Source organism: Mytilus californianus, unplaced genomic scaffold (assembly GCF_021869535.1).
Source record: "Mytilus californianus isolate M0D057914Y unplaced genomic scaffold, xbMytCali1.0.p SCAF_2, whole genome shotgun sequence".
NCBI lineage: Eukaryota > Metazoa > Mollusca > Bivalvia > Mytilida > Mytilidae > Mytilus > Mytilus californianus.
Genome location: NW_026262668.1, coordinates 67,762,125 through 67,786,330, shown reverse-complemented (window position 1 = coordinate 67,786,330; position 24,206 = coordinate 67,762,125). Strand labels below are relative to the sequence as shown.

General features: G+C 31.6%; 1 protein-coding gene and 1 long non-coding RNA gene across 2 annotated transcripts in view; both read right to left on the bottom strand.

Annotated features, from left to right (window-relative positions):
- Nucleotides 1-5,124: 5,124 nt before the first annotated feature.
- LOC127728189 (uncharacterized) lies at nucleotides 5,125-11,680 on the bottom strand. The gene is made up of 5 exons (XR_007994028.1): nucleotides 11,623-11,680; nucleotides 8,778-8,826; nucleotides 7,086-7,207; nucleotides 6,487-6,612; nucleotides 5,125-5,279 (listed from the first exon to the last, which is right to left on the bottom strand). It is a non-coding gene; the product is annotated as an uncharacterized LOC127728189 (long non-coding RNA).
- Nucleotides 11,681-12,969: 1,289 nt separating this feature from the next.
- The window catches only part of LOC127728157 (uncharacterized), a 31,670-nt gene continuing 20,433 nt past the window's right edge, over nucleotides 12,970-24,206 (bottom strand). Inside the window, exons 2-5 of the mRNA XM_052235408.1 lie at nucleotides 19,197-19,245; nucleotides 17,188-17,309; nucleotides 14,005-14,130; nucleotides 12,970-13,559 (exon numbers count right to left, since the gene is read on the bottom strand). Of these exons, the coding sequence (XP_052091368.1) occupies nucleotides 13,437-13,559; nucleotides 14,005-14,130; nucleotides 17,188-17,309; nucleotides 19,197-19,245 (420 nt within the window). The 3' untranslated portion in view covers nucleotides 12,970-13,436. The remainder of the gene's footprint in view (nucleotides 13,560-14,004; nucleotides 14,131-17,187; nucleotides 17,310-19,196; nucleotides 19,246-24,206) is intronic.

Below are 24,206 nucleotides of genomic sequence, written 5' to 3'. Positions count from 1 at the left end.
AAGTTTACTTTGGATTGTGTTGTCTGTTCTGTTTTGGTGTTATGCTGTCAAACGTTTTATAGTTTGTTTGCTCTCAAAGTTTTTGGTCTCAGCGTATATTTGTATTTGATGTCAGAAACATGTATCGAGCGCAAGGAAATCAAAATTCAACTTTAGATCTCATTATACCTAAATAATACTACGGTTTTTGAATCGAAGCAAGATAATGCTCACCTTTCAGAAGCACGTGGGGTCACTCCTGTTTTTATTAGGAGTCTGTTTTTATTTATTAGTTCACCGGTCGTATATTTCTTTGTTTGTTGGTTTGTACCTGGATGCTTTTAATAAAGCGTGCTCGTCTTTTGTCCTTTTGATACCAATTAAGAATTCATGATTCAAGATAGTATTTTATTTGAATCGTATAAAAATAGCTGTGTAAAAAAATAAACCGACAAAAAATTATACTGAACGCTAAAATTATGTCTATTAATACGCTTTGAAGTAATGATCATTTTCTGTACATTTACTGTTTTTTTTTATTAGAGTTAAAATATAAAAAATCTAAGGTTTTTCTACCCCCAGGTATAAATAGCCTTACCCCTATTTGGCACAACTTTTCCGAATTTTAGCTTAATCTTTAACTTTGTAATATTTGAATTCGCTTTGCAATTGTTTTGATTCGAATGCCACTGATGATTCTAAGGTAGACGAAACGCGTGTAGGGCGTATCAAATTATTAGCTTATTATCTTTTACGAGTTTGTTTTCTACTTAGATCATAAAATCATATCCCACTTTAATCTAACTTATGATTTTTAACAGTTTGCTATATAAAATATTACTGACAGTGCACTTTATCTGTTATTTATGATTCATCAACGATAGTAGGGAGCATTATCACATGTAGATACTATTCTGTACGCTATCCGGAAGTCGCGATTTTCGAAGCGAGAACTTTTTGAATCACATTTTAAATTTGATGGATATACTGAATTAAACGGTAAGTTGATCATCTGTACATTGCTAAATGATTAATTCAGCTGACATCGATATTCTCAAATGGTTTAAAATTAAATTCAGCACATTCATTATTCGTATCTTTGCCTTAATCAAGAGATTTTCAAGTGCATTACTAAGGAAAATCAGTCGGTGAACCTAAAAACAATCTTTTTACCCTCTTAGTGTACAAATTAACGTAAAAACCAGACGTAATTAACTAAATGAAGTATATTTCAAGTGGTGGTAAAAGTTTCAACCAGATCTTTGAAGACAGAAATAAGAAAATTACACTTGTTTGAATTTCTCACTGTATCAGTCTCGCTTGTATATTTTGAAACTGTATGATCAGTCTTTATTTCACTGTATTCTAGTGGTAATTTCAAAGTTATTTACGATAAATTAGAAGGTGGCATTTTTCTACATAACACAAATATATTTCAATAAATTCACATCCTGAAAACTTATGAAACATCTTTTAGCTTGATGGGGTGTACTCGACTTACTACATTAAGTATAAGGATGTTTAAATGTTGCTAAAATAAGAGGAAGGTTTGTTGTATATATAAGTTTTAGAAATGTCCTCCGTTATACTTAAAATTGTACAAACACACAGATTTAATTGTTATATAAAAATGCATGTATTTACACACATTCGAGGCCGTACTGTATCCTATAATTGATCACAGTTCCTTCACTTTGTTTTGGATGTAGAGCTGTCTCTTTGACACTCAATTGTACACCACTTTGTAAAGCGGGGGTTTATAGTGATAATGAAGTCCGTCTTTCCGTTGGACCGGTACAATATGTTTCGTCGGTTTTGTAAGTGCATCTCTTCATAAACCACTTAATATACATTGTGGGTTCCAGCCATTTTTAAATGGAGAGGGGGTGCAATCCAGGAGAAAAGGGATTCCAAATATATGTTCCCATACAAATGCCGTCTACAGAAATCATCAGAAATATATTTGTATTGTCTGATGAAATAAATTACACGTTATAGTTCCCTGGGCAGTTCATAATATCACATAGACACGTATATACCTTCAAATTGCCGTTGTTTCTTTTTCAAAATCACGACTGGTCATACAGTCAAAAAATCTAAAATCGCTTCTAGAATACAGTCAGTTCTAGACTGATCGTACAGTAACTTATTTTGGGATCCTCAAGGAAAACATATTTTTTTATGGGAAATACGAATATTCTACTTAAATACGAAAAGAAACTTGAAACAGTATATATTTAACTGTAAACTGATGCAAATATTTGCATTAAAAGATTATTTGCTTTGTACTACGAGAGCAAAATTGTCCATCGATTTCACTTTTTTCTATCAAGTTGGTGTGATGCACACGTATATTTTATATTCTTATGCATGTTTTTGTTACAGTTACTCATATTTATGATGCTATACATACCTTGAAGATGTTCAAAGCACTTTATAGATATAGGAGTAAACAAATGATGAGAAAAGTCACCGTAGGCAAAACCTTCCTGTTAGCCAGTTAGAAATCATCGCTTCGAAAATCGCGACTTCCAGATAGCGTACAGAATAGTATCTACACTGTGATTATGTTTTCCGGTATTTGCACCCACCTGTCCGTCCGGTTTCAGATTAATATCTGGGTTTGCAATATTTGTGATAACATCAACTTTAAACTCAGTTTAAATGTTCATTGTGAAAGGACGGAATGATTGCAAATTTATTGTTTTGTCCAAGCTTTTGCGATTAATTCAATAGAGAATTGCAAGACGAGCAACAAACATTTTCTTTACAGAGATTTTCAGTCAAAATGAATTGAATTATACAAGTAATTAAAATCTTAAAAGAAGCCATACAAAATCGGTCAATCATATTGTGTTTGAAAACAATAATGAGTGGTTGAGGTTATAACTATAAGATATTAAAAAACGATGGCTGTAAGAGTTGTCTGTTCTAAAAGCATCCTCAGGGTGTCATATTAGATAAAAAATGACCATCATGTGATATTGCAATTGATTTACTAGTTCATTGATATATTGATGTTTGGTTCAACCATAAAACCGGAAAAAGTTAAAGTATCTTGAACACCAATCAACTTTTTGAAAGTTAACTTTTAAGATCAGCTTGAAATTCAAGCAAAGAAAGAATTACAGCATAACAAGCGTGCAAAACACTCAAAATATTATTGTTACTTAGAGAAATACAAACTTAACTTCCAAGACGAGATTGAACTAAATGGATCTTTTTTGTTGTGGCAATTGTAACAAGATTTCCACCCTGATGGTTTCACGCAGCTGCTCCGTCTATTCATGTGGTTGGATTATATTGTTAAGTCTTTGACTTACTTAATTCACCGGATCATACTTGTAACCAGTCACTTTACAATATTTTGCAAGGAAAACAAATCAATTTAGGAAGTCATTACCATTGCGTCTTAAACCTATATTACTAAAAACACGTTGATGAACGTTTTCATGTTACATGACTCCTTGTTAATTTTGGCAAAAACTTCTTCCTTTTTGTTTCAGAGCGTGCTTGAACGTTATGCACATTGATTGTAGAAAATCTATACATTTTATTTCGATTCTTTTCTAGGTAGTTTTGATTTGTAAGACATTGGCCAATTAATGGCAAATAGTGTAAAACTAAATATTTTTTTCCAGCTATTTGAAATAAAAAGATTAGTTATAAATATAATTTTGATTTGTGACGTCGAAATAAATATTACACAAAGCTCAGCATATCTCAAAGTTAAATACAATGGTAAATACGTGTTAAAAATCATGCCAAGTACCAAACCAAAATAGTACAAATATTTGAATAATTATACAATCAATAAATGATAATTGAATATATGAAATGAATAAGTTACCTTCTGGCCTAATATCACTCCCGGATTTGATAGGAATTCTTATTGTCTAAAGGATGAGTTTTAAATGTTCTTTGCTAATAAACGTCTTAACTCGTTTATTTTTCTTGTCGGTTTTGATTTGCCTCGTGCACATTTTTTCAGCTGACATTTTTTTAACACATTGATTTGGTATATATAACCTGCTATTATAAATAGGTTACATAATTTAGAATCGTGCGCTCTGAATGAGTCTTTATAGACGAAACGTGCCTCTGGCGTATCAAATTAAAAGCCTGGTATATATGATGAGTTTTAACAAATAATTACACCATCGTTAGCTTAGACAATATAAACGCAAAGTATAATAGTCAATTTTAACAGTGGACGCTTTGCTTCATCCACATGGCATTTCGCATTTCCTACACAGCATATGTGCGTAAATTCATTTTTGCATATTTATTTTATAAAGTTGAACGAAACAGTTTCCCTCTCTGGAGTACCGTAGTTTACCATAAGTTTTGGTGGGTTCCATTATTCGTTTATTTCAATATTTTGTTTTTGTGTAATGTATAGGATTGAAATTTATGTTGTTGTCACTATGAATGTACATCGTGTACCTTTAATGTGATCACGGTATTTGTTTCATATGTGATGTTTGTCCTTTCGTCTGTTTTTCTAACTTGATTTAGGCTTAATCGACTTATGAGTTCAACAGCATTGTTGGTGTCTTCTTAGATTGTTTCAAAAGTGAACAAAATATACAGTTGAACTTTACACTGGCAATAGGACATTAATGCAAAATCGTAAAATTTGAACTCACTTCCTTGAAAATATTTCTTTCACAATACATCCCAAAACAATAGTAATTTTTAAAATATAATCCATTGCATTGAGGTGTACCTCAAATGGATTTTCCGATTTTACTAAAAATGTTATTACGTTCACACAATTACCTTTGTGATTGGTAATACACTATTCAGAACAGGCAAAAGTGGTATTATATCTAGAGCCCATATTTGAATAGACATCCAACATTTCAACTGCATCTTTCGAAAATGCGGACACCGACTGTTTCATATAATTTTCTTTTACATGTTGGGCTACAAATAAACTTTCTTTATGTTGAGAGTGTTGCACATTTATATGGGTTAGTGTATAATAATGTGTGTGAATTTTGACTTTAAAGTGTTTTGAAATTTTATTAGAGAGTACCTATTGCTACATGATCTCTGTTGTGCATGTCTTTTACTGCATTGGCCCTTCTTTTCTTAACTTAATGTAAATAGAGAAATCAAGTTAATATAACTGAAGTTGGCTGATCTTTCATGTACCTTTATTTAATAAATCAAATACGAAATACCAACGTTAAAGGCCCATTGATTGTGTTGTCGTATGAATCATGCTGAGATCGGGTGCATATATCAATTCTTCCATATCCTTTATGATCAAACGCCGATCCCGTGTCTACTACCTGCAAAAAAATGAAATTACTTTTCATTTTCATTCTTGTTCAGAATCAAAATGTATTTACGTCTTTATTTAACAAAGGGTGTAAAATTAAATAGATAGCACTAAATTGTGATAAATAGAAATTATTCAACTCTTGTTATAAATTCTGTTAAAATAACTTATTCAACTCTTGTTATGTCTACGGTTGAATTGTTCATTTATTATGTTTTATTGCATTGGTTAAACAAGGCATATTCAAATGCTACTATAGCAACGTTGTCTCATACTGGGTCATTTGTTTTCGTACTGTACTGTGCATGGAAATAAAGATTAGGCAGGTACATGTTCCTATACATTTCATCTTAACACGTAACAATATATTTTGAAGGCGTTTATTGTTTATTATTATTTTGTTTTTAAATGTTTTTTTCTCTCTCCGCTGGGATAGGTAAATGAAAAATACCCTAATATATGTCCTTAGGTACGTATTTGTGTACTCGTACCACCCAAAATTTATACAGAACCTTATGAAATACAAACAGAAAAAGCATCTTGCAAAGTTTATTTCAGATATATTGATGATGTTCTGTCACTCAATAACAAACATTTTAATGTGTGTTTACATCTTATATATCACAGTGAACTTGAGATTAAGGATACTACTGAAAGATGTCGGTCTTATTCATATCTTGATGTTTTGCTAGATATTGATATAGATGGACGACTACAAGCTAGAATCTATGACAAACGTGATGATTTTAACTTTCAAATTGAATTTAAATACATTACGCTCATCCATATTTACACTTAACGGACTTCATTTACAGTGGTATGCTCCTTACACAAAAAATACACCAAAAGAGTTATGAGGAAAAACGATTGAAATCGACACTTCAAAAGTTTCACGGTCACCATCACGAATTGTTTGACCCATACGATGTGTCGGTGTCTCAATTCACTAGATTAGACTTTAAGATATCAGTATAGTCGTCTGATCTGTAATTTTACGATTGTGTGTTATTCCTGATTGGTTGTTATTCCTGATTGGGTGCTATTCTTGATTGTGTGCTATTTTTGATTGTGTGCTATTCTTGATTGCGTCATTTTGACTGAGTGTGGATTCGCTTTTAATACCAGCACATGTATGTTTATATTATCAATACAATCATTATTAGTAGTAATTGTATTTCTTTATGAGAATTTGAAAGTCAATATTCTAGAGCACTTACCTTGAAGGGAATGACTCTATTATACTTATGGTTTAACTGTGGGATACAAACACTTTTTCCATAAAGAATATGCGCATATCTATCCATTGCCACACTGACCCATTGAGCTTTACCTTCGAGAAAATCCTTAAATAAAAAAGTAAAACCCATAAAATAGCCCATTTCGTTGTAAGCACTTGCTTAATATTTTTCGCCGTCGTGGAATCATTCAGATATTAAAACATCACTGTAATTTAATAGTTGATTAACTAATAGTTTTAAATGTAGATGAATTACGAAAAGAAAGAAAAACTAAACCTCCTATAATGGATCTTTTTGTTTGAAAAAAAATATGAAATTGTTGGCCCGGAGTGCTCTTCAATAGGTAAGGGCATTATGTGTCAAAAGTAAAGAACAAAAGCAGTGGTAATCATCTTCTGACTTATAGAGAACAGGTTTCTGATGTTAACATAGAATCTTCAATCGCAATGTACATCATAATCACTGTCTACATACCCCCCCCCCCCAACCACCCAAACTGAACAAAAACTAAATTCTGGTCTTTTGATAAAAAAATAAGAGATGTTGATTTGACAGTGTAAATTAGCAGAACTACATACTTGAAGGGTATGTAATGGATGACCAAGCCTGTCGAAAAATCCGCCTTCTATTGGGTCGTCAGCCGGATAATATCCAGTACCCCGGGAACTGTATCTATGTCTTCCAGTGCAGTCAAGTGTATCTATATAAATGCAATAAACAAACATTACCTCAAAGTTACCAATTAATAACGTTAAACTATAATATTGTAATCCTTTGTCATAGATTTTTTCTTTTGGCGATTAGGTACTTTAAAATTACCATCGAATGTATTCTTATAAACTATTCTTTTCAGTGGATATGAAACTTTTGGCCGTTTAGATCATCTTAGTAAGACAGATCCCAAAATATTTATACATCTTTTCATTTCATTTTCATTTGGCCTTTCTAAAGTAGATAAGTTTTATTTAAATGTGTTGAATGCAACTAATTGCCTAAAGTAGATCAGGTGTCTTCCGTCATCTTGGATAAAATAGCAGAAAACAACTGGTCTAGATCTTTAATGAATTCAAATTTTGAGAGGGGAATGCAGTTCATTTGTATCTAAATAAGGAAATTGTGTGTTTTAACTTAAAATAAGACTGTTTTATTTTATTTTTACGATTGTGGATTCCCACGGCTGGTGATGCATGCATAGAAGGAAACGTTTACCCTGTCAACACAACCGGTCTTTTGAAGTTCATGCGATTCAACCAGTTTTTGTGAATTACTTTGATTTGTCTCCTCTAAATTGATTTACGAGGTTTGAACATCAGAAACTACAGTCGCCTCAATTTGTGAATACAGAAAATTTTTTCTTTGATTTTTTTCTTCAACTTAGCCATAAAATTGAGTTTACTCAGAGAACATAATTTAATAAAGGAATGCACAGTTAGTTTACCTATTTTGTTTTGTAGCAAGATAATCAGGTTCTGTAACTACTGATGCCATCTTGTAAGAACGATCTTCTCATATTTTATCTTATTATAAATTTCTGTCATATAGTTTTCTTTCATTTCATACAAAGTTTGGTTTTTCATGTAAATTCTTTACAAAGTCTGACATTTTTGCACAAACTGAAGCTTAAAAAAGCTCTTTGAGTCCATACTGTTTGTTATATTTTTAAAAATAAACATGATACATACTGCAATTTGGTAAAATATGAATTCATTTTATCGATTTTTTTTATTTAGAGTTTCCATCTACCTTAATGGAACAATATATGAAGAACGAATTAATGTACTTTTACATCAAACTGCTCATGATGTTATATTTTGGATAAAAAACGCAGAGGTCTAATTAAAACGAAGAGATTCTAAAATTTTAATCCAGAAAGCGATTCTGACGCACGAAATTTATAAAGTGTTATTTTCATTCACTAGCACTGGGTTGATACAACTGATGGTGGACTATAAATTCCCGAGGATACCATCAGCTCAGTAGTCAGTGCATTGGTACTGTCATGATTTGTAACATGCTTTTTTGAATTCGCCGTTGATAAACTAATAAAGATAATATTAAAAAAAAGGTCCTCTGAAGTAAGTTGACCTTAGATAAATTTTGCTATTCCTTTCATAAATCTTTTAATCACAAAGCTGCTCATTTGTTGATGGTCATTCATCATGGGCTTTCAAATTTTTGGGGTTTGAGCGATCCTGATGAAGGTAAATCAAGAAAAGCGCTTCGAACATACGAAACATATACAGTGTTATTTTGATTTATACAAAATATACCTGATGCAACAACAGAGAAACACACTGCTAAAAGTATTTTTGTCAGCATCTGAAGAAAAATTGAATTAAACTTATTGAACAGATACAATGCATTTACTAAGCATATCAATACAATTTCAGGTTATATATTCTTCAACGTTAGAGAAAGAATTATTTTTTATATAATACTGAAATAGATTAAAGTATGCATGCTAAAATGATAAGAGAACTCATTTCCAAAATTAACTCTGTTCTACTGTTTATGCTGGTAGTAATGTTGAAAAATATTTTGAATAAATTTTTAGTTCAATTTAATGTTTATCATTCAAAACAATAAAATCATCAGTATGGACAGCCCAATGATGCCATGTGCTTTTGTATGAGACAGAGGCGTTATTGGCAGATAAATGCATACAGAAAAATGTGTTAATAATTAAGTATTTAGTATTTTCAATACCAAGTAAATCACTGAAAAATCTGTAAACGTATGTAAGTTTCATAGTAAAATTTTAATTCGTCATAAAGCAGTCATTTCAAGCATGTTTTCAGCAATACAAGATATTGCACTGTTCTGCAATTAATTTGTTTAAGTAAATCACAAAAATTATCTGCATCATATATTCACACACATTGGTCGAAGCCACATTTCAGTCCTCCGTTTCTCGTTTAAAAAGCATCACTAATTGTCACTTATCAATGCCTTTCCCTTAAACACGAACAACTTACCCTATCGAAACACCTAAGTTCATCCTCAGTTTTTGTTTTACTCAATCTTTTGCTTTGTTTTAAAAACTGTTAGTTTTCCCCATCTTATATCTTTAACCAGGGTATTGTCTATCTTTCCTCGATTATCTTTATTATATAGATATTATATATATGTTGTGTACAAGTTATCATTTTGTACAAATTATAATTTGTACAAAACAACTGTACAAATTATTATTTGTATTTTGACTTTGTACAAATTGTAATTTGTACAAAAAGTGCCTGTACAAATTACAATTTGTACAAAATTTGACTTAAATTCACTTATAACTTGTACAATAATCTATAATGTGAATTTTGGTGAAAAAAAAGCATTGATACACACTATAGAATTGCTATTAAATGACCACACAGTACACCTTATTTACAAAATACAAAAGTTTAGTTATGTATCATTCGGTTGAGCAGGTACATTAATTATGGCATCGGGAATTGCACAACATCTTTTTACTTTTACATTTACATTTAGAAGTCCTGGACCATCCTTTGCATTTACAAGAAAGGAACCCCTGACAATCTGTTTGAAATGCTTCTTAACTGCTTCACGTAGCAAAAGTTGAAGATCAGGAACCGTTGCTGTGAATAAACACGTGTCTTTCACAGTTTCAATTTTACATTTAGACAAATAGATATCCTGTTTAAATTCTTACAGATGTTCCAATTTGGTACCAAAATCTCCAGATTTAACAATTACGCCCAAGATATTTCGAGGATCAATTTGGGCACCATCATAATGAGGAATATGTATAATGACTTTAACCCCAAACAACAAGTTCTGATTATAACTGTCTCGTTTTCTTGGTCAGACATTCGTCTTGGATTTATTGGCCACACAGCGCACGATTCCTAGCAAGAATGATCGGTATCTATATGTCAGTGTCATACTCAATTTAGTCCATTATGCTTGTCCTTGGTGTACAAATGCTTGTTCTTTTATTATTCTCTGCTAGGTTAAAACCATTTTCTACTGATCAACAATGTCGGCCATGTTTACACCATAACATCATATGAGTAAATGACTAAAAGAGTACATAAACACCTGTGATATATAGCTTTGGCAACTTTTTAAAGCAATTGACCCCAAAGTAATTAGCCGTTGCAAAGTATTCACGACGAGTCAAATGTGAAAGTCAAAAGATGCAATTCACGATGCCATAATTAACTCACCTGCTAAGCCTCAAACGACTGATAAAGAACTATTTTTGTATTTCATAAATAAGGTTTACTCACTCACTCACTTTTCAGTATAGCCATTTAATAACAATTCTATAAAGTGTATCTATGCTTTTTTAACGAAAATCCTTATTATAAAAAATTGTACAAGTTATAAGTGAATTTTCGTCAAATTTTGTACAAATTGTAATTTGTACAGGCACTTTTTGTACAAATTACAATGTGTACAAAGACAAAATACAAATTATAATTTGTACAATTTTTTTGTACAAATTATAATTTGTACAAAATGATAACTTGTACACAACATATATATTATATATGTTATCAATTGAAAAAGACGTTTTTTTTACGAAAATGCTGTTCATGAAAAGTAGCAAACATTTTTAATCTTAAATTTGGTTTAAAAGAATGGTAAAAGTTACAAAAAATCCATTTATCAAAATACGTTTTCGTAATCGCATTGCTCGCAATCGAATTACACAGAAAGACAAGCGCGGCGCTAACATGCAATTTATATCCACTTTTTTTTTAACTTTCTCTGCGAAAAGACTTTAATTAATTCTTCTTTTCTTGTTTTCATTCTTTCGTTTGCTTGATTACTGGTCCGACAGATTCGGAAACCCAAGCCATGACTCCTAGGCTAGATGGGATTGTGTTGTATTTAAGTGATTCGTTGCATTATTAATCTTCGATTATATGGTTGTTTTTCGGCTGAAGTTCTGTTTCTTCCTAATAAGCTTTGCATGATCTTCTAACGTCAAACTCCTACGTAAAAAAACTTTTAAGGATTATAATTGGTTATTCTTATCCACGTAGCATTATTTTTTCAATGCCACAATATTTATATGATAACTTATCTGAATAGATTATGATATAAACTATTATTAAGAGTGAAACGTCAAAAAAAAATTAATTCTGAACATACCTTAAAGTTTGTCTGAGATCTTCAAATTCACACAACTTTTTGGTATATTCGTTTATCGTGGAACAAACGTGACAATCACTGTAAAACTTGGTATATGGTATCAGGTTATAAGTTCAATCTCTATCTTTGGCGCAGGTAATTCAAACTGTATCATGTCATTATAACTAAATGAATAAGTTTAACTGTAACATAATTTTATTCAAGAAATTAGCTATATAGTTTGCTAGATATATTATTTTTAAAATTGTAATTGTAGTATAGACATTATAATGTATCTTAATGCATTGGAATAGTAATGCCAATTTCGGCATTATCATAATAACGTTTAAGAGGCAAGCTGAATTTAAAAAATACATGCACATAGTAATGTGTTAATTGAATGTGCCTTTGAAAAGTAAATTTCTATTTGAAAAAGATCGATGATTAATGATATGACGTTTGGCTATTTTAATATCAGCAAGAACAATGGTAAACGGCAACGTTTTCTATGCAAATTAGGGGTAAATCACGAACGTTGTGGTTATAAGGTAGCTTGCTTCAAAATTTCGGGACAATTGATTTGAATGTATTATTTTTTTCATATCGCATTAGTTTTATTATTATCTGCAGATGAAAAACGTAATATGTAAGGAAGCAACCCTTACATAAGCGAAAGAATTCATTAGACATGTTGTGTTCAGGCAATGCAGTATTGTTCAGTAGCATTTTAGATATAACAGTATATTGTTGTTTTGTAAATAACAACCACTGAACAATCTGGAATAGATTTTATATAACAGGAAGTAAACAATTTGAATAGTGCTAAATTTATCACAGTGAATGTGTCTTTAAATCGACTTGAAGACTAAAGACGACTACGTATTCATTGTTCAGCCTTTTAATAACTGTTTATAGATTTACTAGTAAGATGCTGGCGTAAGTCAATAAGACAGCAATCAATCGACTAAAAATTCAAGGACATCTAAAAGTTAGTATACTATATACTACGTTAGAAAATATTTTATTTGCTTATACAATATGTCTATCTCTTTTCCACAAATAGAGAGATTATAAGTAAATAGAAAAAACGAAGCGTAACTTAATTCTGCCATTATGACCAAACTCTTGAAGGACCGCAACAAGAGGCGGAAAATACAGAGGAACCATTCAAAATTCAAAAGTCGGAGAAAAAATGACGACGCCGTGGTAAAAATACGACAGACTACGAAAAAGCAAGTCAGCAAAACACCACATAAAAACTTAAGACTAAGTAAGCTTCTCGATCCTCACTTAAAATTGAAAGCGATAAAAAATTCTGTCAAATATTACCACAGACGAGGGTCATGACTGACTTGAGAAACAGGCACTTGCACAAATGGTGAGTTGAGCTATTGTTCTTGACCACTCAATCCTAACACTTTTAAACTGGATCAGTGGCATAACAAAAGGGACATACCAAAATGTACTTTAAAAATAAGTTTAGATAAAAAAACAATCTAAATCTACAGAGCCGGTATGATAGATAACAAGAAAACAGACACACGTAAAACCACTTTAATAAATATCGTATCGAAAAACCTGGAAGATGTTTTTTCCAACAGGGGCCCTGATTCTGACATGCCTAGACTAAACAAAATTACATCTGTTATAGGTTTTGTGCAGGTTTACGGGTCTCCCCTTTTGTAAGGATCTTACATCGGAACGGAAGAAGTCTAGGATATCACATTTCTATTCTCTAGCTACTCTTGGCTAAACTTTAATGTGAAAATATTGAAATCAGTACTCTAATTTTGAATAAAACTGTTGATCCATTATATTTTATTCAATCGGTCAATTCAATGAAATACTAATGTTATGTGCCCATTGATTGTGTTGTCGTAGGAATCGTGTTGTGATCTGGTACAAATATCAATTCTTCCATATCCTTTATGACTGAATGCAGATCCTGTGTCAACAACCTGAATAAGTAAAAAATAAGGGATGCTATAGAATAATAGAAAATACCCTAAACACCTAACAGAAATGATCATGCTATTTGCAAACCAATGACATGAATGAAACCTTTGTAAAGAATGTCTGTGGCACAGTGAGTAATATCAGAATACTGTTAATATTTCAACATTTTATCCAGTTTTGACAGAATATTTTGTGATATGTATATATATGTACCTTTTCTATTACCTTATCTCATTATGATTAAGTGCACATTAAATTGACTGTCTTCATTACAAACGATAAGACAATGGTGTTTTCTGTTCTCATCAACTGGATGAAAAGTATAATTCTTTCTATACTTTCTAAAAGCAGAATGTAAAAAGAAAAGAGTCAATGAATGTAATATAAATTCATAGAAATAAAACATTCCTTTGTTATACTTGGATGATACGACGACCACGAACTCACCCTGAAGGGAATAACTCGATGGTATTTATGGTTCAAATCTGGGATGCAAACATGCGTGCCATAAGGCAAATGTAGGTATCTATCCATTGCAACACTGACCCATGACGCTTTACCATCAAGGAAGTCCTTCAATTACAAATATGTACTGTTACATAAATTATCTAAAGTGTCACTTATCAGATTGCCGATAACTGAAATTGTTAATTTCTCGTAACATGCAGTTACAAATATACATTTTGATTTTTCATGAATGCTTACGAGTTATGTGGTCGCAGATTTTAATAAGCTATTTTTAGTGATGAGAACGCGTCATTTACATTTAAAAAAACATATATGTAAATGTAGAAAAATCACGCCATGCGATACACTAACATACAAAACGACACGTCTTGTAAGAATTGTAATTACCGTTTCCGATCTATTATATTTAAATGATCAAACATAACAAGAACAAATATTAAATCGACATTACAAAACCAAAGCCAAAGCGTATATTTTAAGAAAGAAAAAAAGAAGGTTTTTTTTGGGAATATGAAATCAAAATTATAGGACGTGTGCTGACTTTTTGAACTACCCATAAAACAGGAATACAATTAAATTTAGAAAAAATGATGGTATTATTTTATAGATGAATGATAAATCACAATACTTTTGTAAAACGTTTGACACGCATACAACTAAGAAATCTGTCATGGTGAAGAAGGAGAGATTTATTAATAATTATGCAAATATGTTAAAAGTTAATATGTTTGGAATATCTATGCTTTCAATTCTATAAACACATTTTTTTCTAATAGCGTCTTAAGAAATCATGCGATACTCTTTCGTCTTTTGTGCCTGTACCAAGTCTGGCTGTCTGGACCATGTGTCGTTCCATGTAATTTGTATTCGCAACGTCTGTTTTTCGGAGTAGTCGGGTGTTGGTCTGTGGTACTGTGCGGTATTTTGGGGGAATTCGTGTTTTCAATGTTTATATATCAATCAGAAATATGACAGTTGATTTTCACACTCGTTCCGTTGGTTGATAAAGTTTGATTTTGTCAGTTATCATGCGCTTCCCCCTTTTTTAATTTACCTTGGAGTTTGGTATTTTCGTTATACTTTTTAGAACACGCGCAGGCAATAAAGTATACATTTCATCTTTGAACGTTAAAAATTAGTTTTCGATTGCCATTATGGTGTGTTCACGTTTCTCCAAAATTTGACATTTTTGTATACGGGTAAATAATTTCATGATGGAGAAACGTAATTTTTTAGCAAAAGGGATTAATGAAATTTATCTGTAAATGGAGTTACAGTGAAACCATCTCAAATTAACTTGTGCATGATCTGACGGGTTGATAGTTGAAAAAAAATATATATTTATTTCATCAAAGAGCAAAACAGAGGTTAACAACGAAACTGTTTTACAATCGTATAAAATTATTTAACACTGATCGACAAATACACTAAAAAATCTTGAAATTATGCACACGAAAATGCGTTAAATTGCAGGCACGTTAACAGTATTAAACAATTAAAAAAAAATATTAAATCTTTAAATTCAGCACAAAAAGTTTAATCAATAAACAAGCGTACACACGGTGAAATGTCATGCCAGTTTTACTTGTCATGATGAAATTTATGTTGAAACGTGTCATAGGAAAGTTTTACTATAAGTGTCACATAAACTCAACACCATCAATGATCAGATTAATTTCAGATGAACCCTGTACACTTTACAATCATACCATACACTAAATATAGTTAGTCTATTGCTTTAATGTAGTATCTGAGAAACATTTATTGAGTTTAGTGGAAATAGCAGCTTTACAATGTAATGTTGGCGAATGCTCGTTGGATGAAATAACGGGTATCTCTCTCAAAGTCTGTAAAGAATATATGTGGTGCTAATTGGAGTTGATGTCGACAAGCAGTCTTTAGCAAGTTGAGTAAGCGGTCGTATGTCTGCTCACTTTTATTGGGTAGTAGACCAAAGACAAGTCGGTACATAACTTCATTGATCATTGCGTGTATTGTGTAGAGTTGAACAAACTAGAAATGGTACACTTTATACAGGAGTTGAATAAGTCAACTTTATTTAATATTATGGTTAATGATTTGTTTACAAGATTGTGAAATTTTAAAATTTGCAGATGACGGTGCTATATAAAAATCCGATTCATGCATTAAGTTTTTACCAAATAAAATTCAAGGCTAGATAATATATGTAAATAGTACTCTTCAGGGGTTTTTAAATTTCTCCAAGTAAACTGTAGCTATGATATTTACTATAGAAGGACAAATGTAAATACAACTTAAAAACCTGGCAATCATAAATTGGAAAAGGTTACAGAAATAAAGTTTTTTGGATTAATTTTTGACAGGAACTTAAATTGCATAAGCATATTAAAAATGTACAAATTAAGTGCATGAAAGTTATATATTTGTTTTTTTTTGTTTTTTTTGTTTTTATTTGTTTTTGTTTTTGTTTTTTTTTAATATAAATTATAAATAATTACTTACATAAAAAAGATGGGGTGCAACCATAGAAATTTTATACTAAATCCCACTATTTTTTTTATTTTTCTGAATTCATTTATTAGGCTACATTTATTATTCAAAAGTATAATATGAAAATGTTATTATACATAATATACAGGTCTCAGTAGACCTTCCTAAAAACAACAATTTTAATTGCTATATAAACACCAAGCCCATCTATTGTTTGACACTTGGATAAACGTCATAAACGTGAGTTGTATTTTTCAAATGTAAGAGAACCGTGAATTAACCTAGATTTATCTATCAATCGCATACTCAAAAAGATTTGTATGAAAAGAAAGTTCCAAGAACCGATGTACCATTTTGAGCTCAAACTGACTTTTCCGTGAATTTGCATTTTAGGTGTAATTTGCTATATATAGTATGCTTGATAAAGTTTTATTTTCAGAAAACCACATTACTATTCTAGTAGTAAGTAGTTAAAAACTTGACATATAGAAAGGTGATACATGTACACTACTCAGGATATACATGGTTCTTATGGAGTTTAATTTTAAGGTAAAATATTTAGAAAAGTGTGAAGAATTTTGTTGAATATAGAGGCGTTTTGACACCTATATTAAAAACAAAATACATCAATTTCAGATCCCTATTTCAAACATTTAGATTTTGAAAATGATTATGCAATCATTAACATACTTGAAGTGTATGTAATGGATGTCCAAGTCTGTCTAAAAATCCTCCTTCGATTGGATCATCAGCTGGGTAATATCCGGTACCTCTGGCACTGTAGCGATGTTGACCTGTACAGTCAAGTGTTTCTACAAATTAGAGAATGAAATTTTGTACTTCCTATCACTTGTTGATAAATATACGTAGGGAGTTGTCATATCTAAACTTTAATATATTAATAATTCAGGACATTGATTTTCTTGTTTAAATTTTAGACATTCTGTCATCCCGGGACATTTTATAGTTTACCATATGATATGGATTTGCTCATTGTTTAAGGTCTTACGGCGATGTACAGCTGCAAACAACCACGTCCTTTTTTCTCTGTTAGATTGATGTCTGCCTCATTTGCAATCAACAATATCTCCTTATAGTTATATCAGTTTTGCTCAGATGTTATGTAAACAGGTTAAAGTTCTCAACCAATGAAATAAGTAGAGAGGAGAAGGTATGATGGGAGCGATCATTTTGTCAAAAAATAATATATGGAATATGTGTTTCACAGATGACGACGGAAATGTTCTAATTGTCGTAACGACAATCCCGTCCTCTTTTCCTCATAAGTGACCTACCGAATTAAACTTATCACCGGGTTTGTACTTACATAAGCAACACGACGGATGCCACATGTGGATCAAGATCTACTTACCCTTCGGCGCACCTGAGATCACTCCCGATTTTTTTTTAGGGAGAGGTGGTCGTCTTGCTCAGTCTTTAGTGCTTTATGTTGTGTTTTGTATAATGTTGTTTGTCTTTTTGGTCGTTTTCCGTTTTTACCCATGGCGTTGTCAGTTTGTTTTCGACTTATGAGTTTGAATGTTCCTTTGATATCCCTTGCCTCTCTTTTATACAATAAATGAAAAGAATGATATAATCTGAACGTTTTAGTTGACTAAAGTCATTGGTAATGTCACCGTCATTTGACGTCTGAAATATAATGAAAGTGATATATTTGACCTAAAATGGTAATTTTAAGCACAAAATTTTTGGCAGATTTAGTTATGAGCAAAGGCCATCCCTCCAAAATATTTTACACACACTAACAACTTTGCATAAGACATCTTCAACTAAAACATATTTTCGGGAACGGCCTTGGGTCATAACTAAATTTTGATGTCAGGATCTCAAATATGGAAAATATGGTAATTTTTACAGTTCTGAATGAAATGCAAAAACTCTGAAGCCCTAGAACAGCTATGTGAGAGACAAATACAAACTATAAATAATGAAATCGGACAGACTAATGTCTTAAAAACATCCGACAAATGTTGTTTGATAGATTTATTATGAAAATTTACACTTTTAAAAATTTCATGTGTTTGAAGCGCTTTACTGGATTTATCTTCATCAGGAACGCTCAAACCTAAACATTTGAAAACCAGGGATGTATAAAAACGTAGCAAAGTAAGACGCTATATGACCAAATGAGATCTAAAAGGAATAGCCAAATTTATCTATCATGGTCAACTTTACCTAAGGAAGTTAGACTTTAAGTTTCTTAACAATATTTCCTAATATATCAACGTTATATAATCCTTGTTCATTTTGCAATTCAAGGGACAAAAAAAGGGTTTTTTTTCATACCTTCTCCCTTATAAAATTGTGATTACAGTATACGATGCCATGTATTGGTGTTTTCGTTATTTAGAGAGACGAATGTTTGTGTGGCGGATCTTTGATTGTTTCTGTAAGATTTGTTCACCACTTTTCTAGGATCGAGTCGACATATTGTATATAGGCACCTGTCTATTGTTGAAGACTGTATGATGCCCTCTAGATATATTTTGGTTATTTTAGTTTTTAGGTTGCTGTCTCATTGACGTTAACCTTACATCTCAGTTTATTAATAAAAAGATATATTTCATAGAATGAGGTAACTGGATACATTTTTTCATTCTATTTTCGAATTAGTTTAGAAATTAAATTGTTTTAAATGAAATTAAATGTGATACATATCTTGTTAAAGCAAATTTTACCTGATAAAACAACAGAAATGCACACCGCTAGTATGAATTTATTCAGCATCTGGAATCATAAATGGTTACGTAACTAATGTTTGAGCTAATTATACATTAAACAAATATTTGAAAATATCGACGAAAATCACAATTGTAAGTGTTAAAATGTAAACCTTAATGTGATATTTATTCTTAACAATATAAGTCAACGCGTACACTTGTCTGAGTTTGTTTGAGGTCAAAATGAGGAATGAAAGAGATGACTCCTATCACGTTTTGTTATTTCTTTTTATCGCTTTTTACTTGGATAGCAAAATAGTTGATCTCACAATGTTATTGACTGAGTTCATACAAGTACTTTTCACTTTTCGAGGAGAACCATGGATTTATCCATTCCGCTTTTAAATAACACAATCTCATTAAATAATTCAAAATTTTAAATTTTTTTTATTAGTTTTACTATACATGATGACTTTAGAATCAAAATATCTGCTTTGTACCTTGAGCTACCGCCGGAGCAAATAATGGCGACTGAGGGGATAAAAACTCTATGACAATACAAAACCATTGACACAAGAAAACAAATTATGAATGTTATTTTTGTATGAATTTGTTTGTTTGTTTGTTTGTTGTTTAACGTTACTTTCAGTGACCTTAGCTTTATCATGGCAGCAAGTTTTTACTGTCCGAGAAAGCTGGATTAGCCGGAGAGAACCATCGACCTTTTCGATATTTTCTGTCGTAATCTACAATCTTATAATAGTTTTCCGTTATGGGTTTTAATTAGAAGTAAAATTCAGTGCATTTCTGAACATACCTTTAAGTTATCGCATATATCTTAGTACAATCTACAGATTTCTTGTAAAGCAAGGTCTTTTTCATATGACACAAACGTGACAATCAATGTCTAATTCTATATCAGATAAGATATGTAAGTTCAGTTCCTATCATTGATACATGTAAAAGATTTATTTTCATTGTTATGCAATTAGAAGAAAACATGTATTTAAAGATGTATCGAAAAAGACTGATAAATATTACCGGGACTATCGGATCACCTGGTTTCTCTCGTATGGAGTTCATGTAATTCAGATTTTTTTCAAACAGATTTAGTTTGGTGTTCTAATATACTCAAAGCTACATCTATCTGAAAGTGGCATTAGCTGGCAAATTCATGTTCATCGATTTCACTCAAAATCTCACATTTGATTAAAACCATTTCAAAACGTATATCCAAATTACAAAAAGTCTTGAGTAAACAATTAGCAATGCATGGACTCGATCCTATGTATCAGCATGTCGTGTGTATTTTATTGTAGACGCCATCTAATTAACCATCGAATAACCTACGATTAACTATTGAATGACCTACGAAGACTGTCGACGGTCATATAACCCGATATAAACATAAATATAAATATAAATAGATTGCGACAACGTGCAATGGGATTTTTCTAGATCTGTTTGATTTCATGTAATAGATTAGAAAATATGCTAATCATCGTGTTTACCTGTTTATCGAATGAGTCAACGAAATGGTTCACCCATGTTTCACTTTCTTTGTTGACATTCTTTTTCTTTTAATAGCTGAACACGCCTAGTACTTGCGTAATCCATCTCCAGCTTAGGGGTTAAACTATTGACTTGCAAGTCAATAATACATCAGCAATGTTTTTGAGCTTATTTTGACAAATTTGGACTAAACTGACTGCTTATAACGAAATATTATTTCAAAATTCTGCTTTTATTAATACTTGAAACAAAATAAATCGGAAATCAATGTTTTGTCAAAATCGTAGCTAATGTCCCTTTAACAACATAAATTCTGAAGGAGAAAAGAAAGGGAAATATGAGCTGATAATATACAGATCTATGCAATATATGTACATTGTCAGAAAATATAAAATTTATTTGTTCGTGCTTTAGAAATAGGACGAAAAGCGAGGCTCGCGGAGCTTTTCTCCTGTTTCGTAGCGAGTACAAATACATTTTACATTTCCGACAATGTACATATTTTGTTTTTTATCTTGCAATTTATACCCGGCACTTGAAACTTTAGTAGTTTAAATCCAAATCATTATCTCTACAGTTTAAACGCGGACCGCGAAGAGGACCGCAAAATGAACTGTTAAGCAAAAAGAAATATCCACATAACCGCTTGCTCAACATGGAAGTGGGGTGGCAGGAGACTTTATTTGTACCAGTACAAATAAAACAAACATTTATTTGTGTACCTGTAATTGTACAATAGTTGGCTGATTGCAGGATCAAATATTTTGTTTACATACGATACTAATGATTTATGTAGCGATTTAATCTCGGGACTTGTTTTTCCGAATATTATCAGTCCATATTAGTAGTTTTTTTATCGTTCAGTTAAAGCATATTTCATGTACAAACATATGCAGTAACTCTATTTGTTCTTTATTCTTACGCTATTAGTTAACTGGAGTATCATGACAAATTTACTTTAGCTTGTAACAAATGTCCTCCAAAAGATAAACTTTACTTAGCAGTTTGAACCCAGAGGCGGATTTAAGAGGGTCCATTATGGAGCTACATGTATGATTAATGCAAAGATTGTTTACAAGTCCCACACTTAACGTTGGCTTGGTGTCCCCGTTCTCAAAATCCTGAATCCGCATTTGGAACCAACAAGGTTTCTTCTTTAAGGAACCAGTCAAAACTAAAACAAATGCTAGTAAGTATTTCCGCATTCCAAAAAGGAATGCTCAGTTTTACCGTTTAAAAACAAATATTTGTATGTGAAGAATACTTTGTTCACATGAAAACAAAAGAAATCTCAGTGACAAGTTTAAGATTTTATTCCAACATGATACAATAATTGTCTTTACCCTAAATCGTATATGTAAATTAAATCTCATTGTAAAGTTCCATTGCCAAAATAATTTACTTTAATTATCAACACCATCGTTTCCACTTTCTAGTATGTAGAGTAAAGAATATCACAAGCCATTAAAAGGTAACACATTACTTGTATTGTTCATACATCATTGAATTCCAAGTGAGATAAGGGAAGCTCTGATTTTTAGCAAAATTAATAGTACATGCAAAGTCAATATCAATTTAAAAATCACATTTCGGATGTAGTATGAACTTTCAGAGACTCGGTCGGGGACAGTTCAAATTTTGTTAAGTACGGTTCGGTTTTGCTCGATTGCAGTTCAGTCTCAATCGAGTACTGCTCAGACTACTGCTTAGACAGAGGTTTTTCTAATTTCTACTGAATAATTTTCACTCACGAGAAAAATCCGAAAGATGATAAAACCAAGGGAATTTTGTCATTAAAGAATCTGAATAATAACCATGTACCTAAAGGATTTTACAACAATTTTCTATATAAAATTGAGAATGAAAATGGGGAATGTGTCAAAGAGACAACAACCCGACCAAAGAGCAGAAAACAGCCGAAGGCCACCAATGAGTCTTCAATTCAGCGAGAAAATCCCGCACCCGGAGGCGGGCTTCAGCTGGCCCCTAAACAAAAATGTGTACTAGTTCAGTGAAAAATGGACGTCACACTAAACTCCAAAACATATAAATGAACTAAAATTAAAAAACATACAAGACTAACAAAGGCCAGAGTCTCCTGACTTGGGACAGGCGCAAAAATGCGGCGGGGTTAAACATGTTTTGTGAGATCTCAACCCTCCCCCTATACCTCTAGCCAATGTAGAATAAACAAACACACAGCAATACGCACAGTAAAACTCAGTTTAAAAGAAGTCCGAGTCCGATGTCAGAATAGGTAACAAAAGAAACTAAGCAAAATGACAATGATACATAAATCAACAAAGGACTACTAGCAGTTACTGACATGCCAGCTCCAGACCTCAATTAAACTGATTGAAAGATTATGTCTTCATCATATGAAAATCAAGCACAATCCCTCCCATTAGGGGTTTAGTATGTCCATTATATTAAAATTATATATGTCCATTACATTAAAATGTCATTCAGACAATATTCGTTCTTTCTTTTCTTTGACTTTCGACTTCTACAAGATCAGGCATATTTTTTATCATCTCGGGAAACTAGCTTTTGCTTAGCCGCTGGTGTTATGCGACATTGCCGTTGGTGTTATGCGACATTGCCGTTGGTGTTTTTTTGTGCTTTATACCTCTTTTACATTAAAGTACATCTATACCCAATTTGAAAATAAATTCAAATATTTTCTGAAAAAAAAACCAATCATGTCTTTAACATTCATGTGTTATATGACTTCTTGAAATTTTACAAAATCACTGCTTTGAGCAATCTTTGATAATTTATAATTAGGCTACAAGTTCAGAAATACGACATATTATTTTTACAACCTCAAGGTACACATTTGAAGCTTTGGTACTATAAATTCCAATAAAGATTGAAGAACTATTTTGAAAATGTCCTTAGCGTGAAATAATGTATCAGGAAATTTGCCCTGCCCCTTTTTCTGAAATATTTCTAGTACAATTTAGTATTGTATAGCAGTAAAATAAGCATTAAGAGTATACATGCAGACAAAATTATTTTGTTAAATAATTGTTGGATTTGTAAGTATGTCGTCAACATGTAGTCAGATTATAATAATTTCAAAATAAAACAAATAGCATTCAAACATATTTACTGGTAAACTGATCGAATTTAAAATTGTTAAAGCAAATGGCTATTCTAGTGTCTTTTTAGTCCTATTCATCATGGTTTTAAAAAAGTCATTTTACTAAGCTATATATCGGTAATAAAACACAAGTAGTCCTTCTATTTGATATTTTGGAAAGAAAACGAAAGACAATTACTCGGAAAATCCCAACTGTTCTTTGCTTGCATCATTTTATTTTTATATAGAGATAATTTAAATAACATTGAACCCGGTTACTAGTGTAAACACAATTGTATATGATCATAAAAAGGTATACATTTATGCAATTGTTATCTAAACCTATCAAATATTGGACATTTAACATTTTTAATCGTATTCTTTTATGCTATATGCGTATAATTGGAACGATAGAATTACTGATCCGTGTT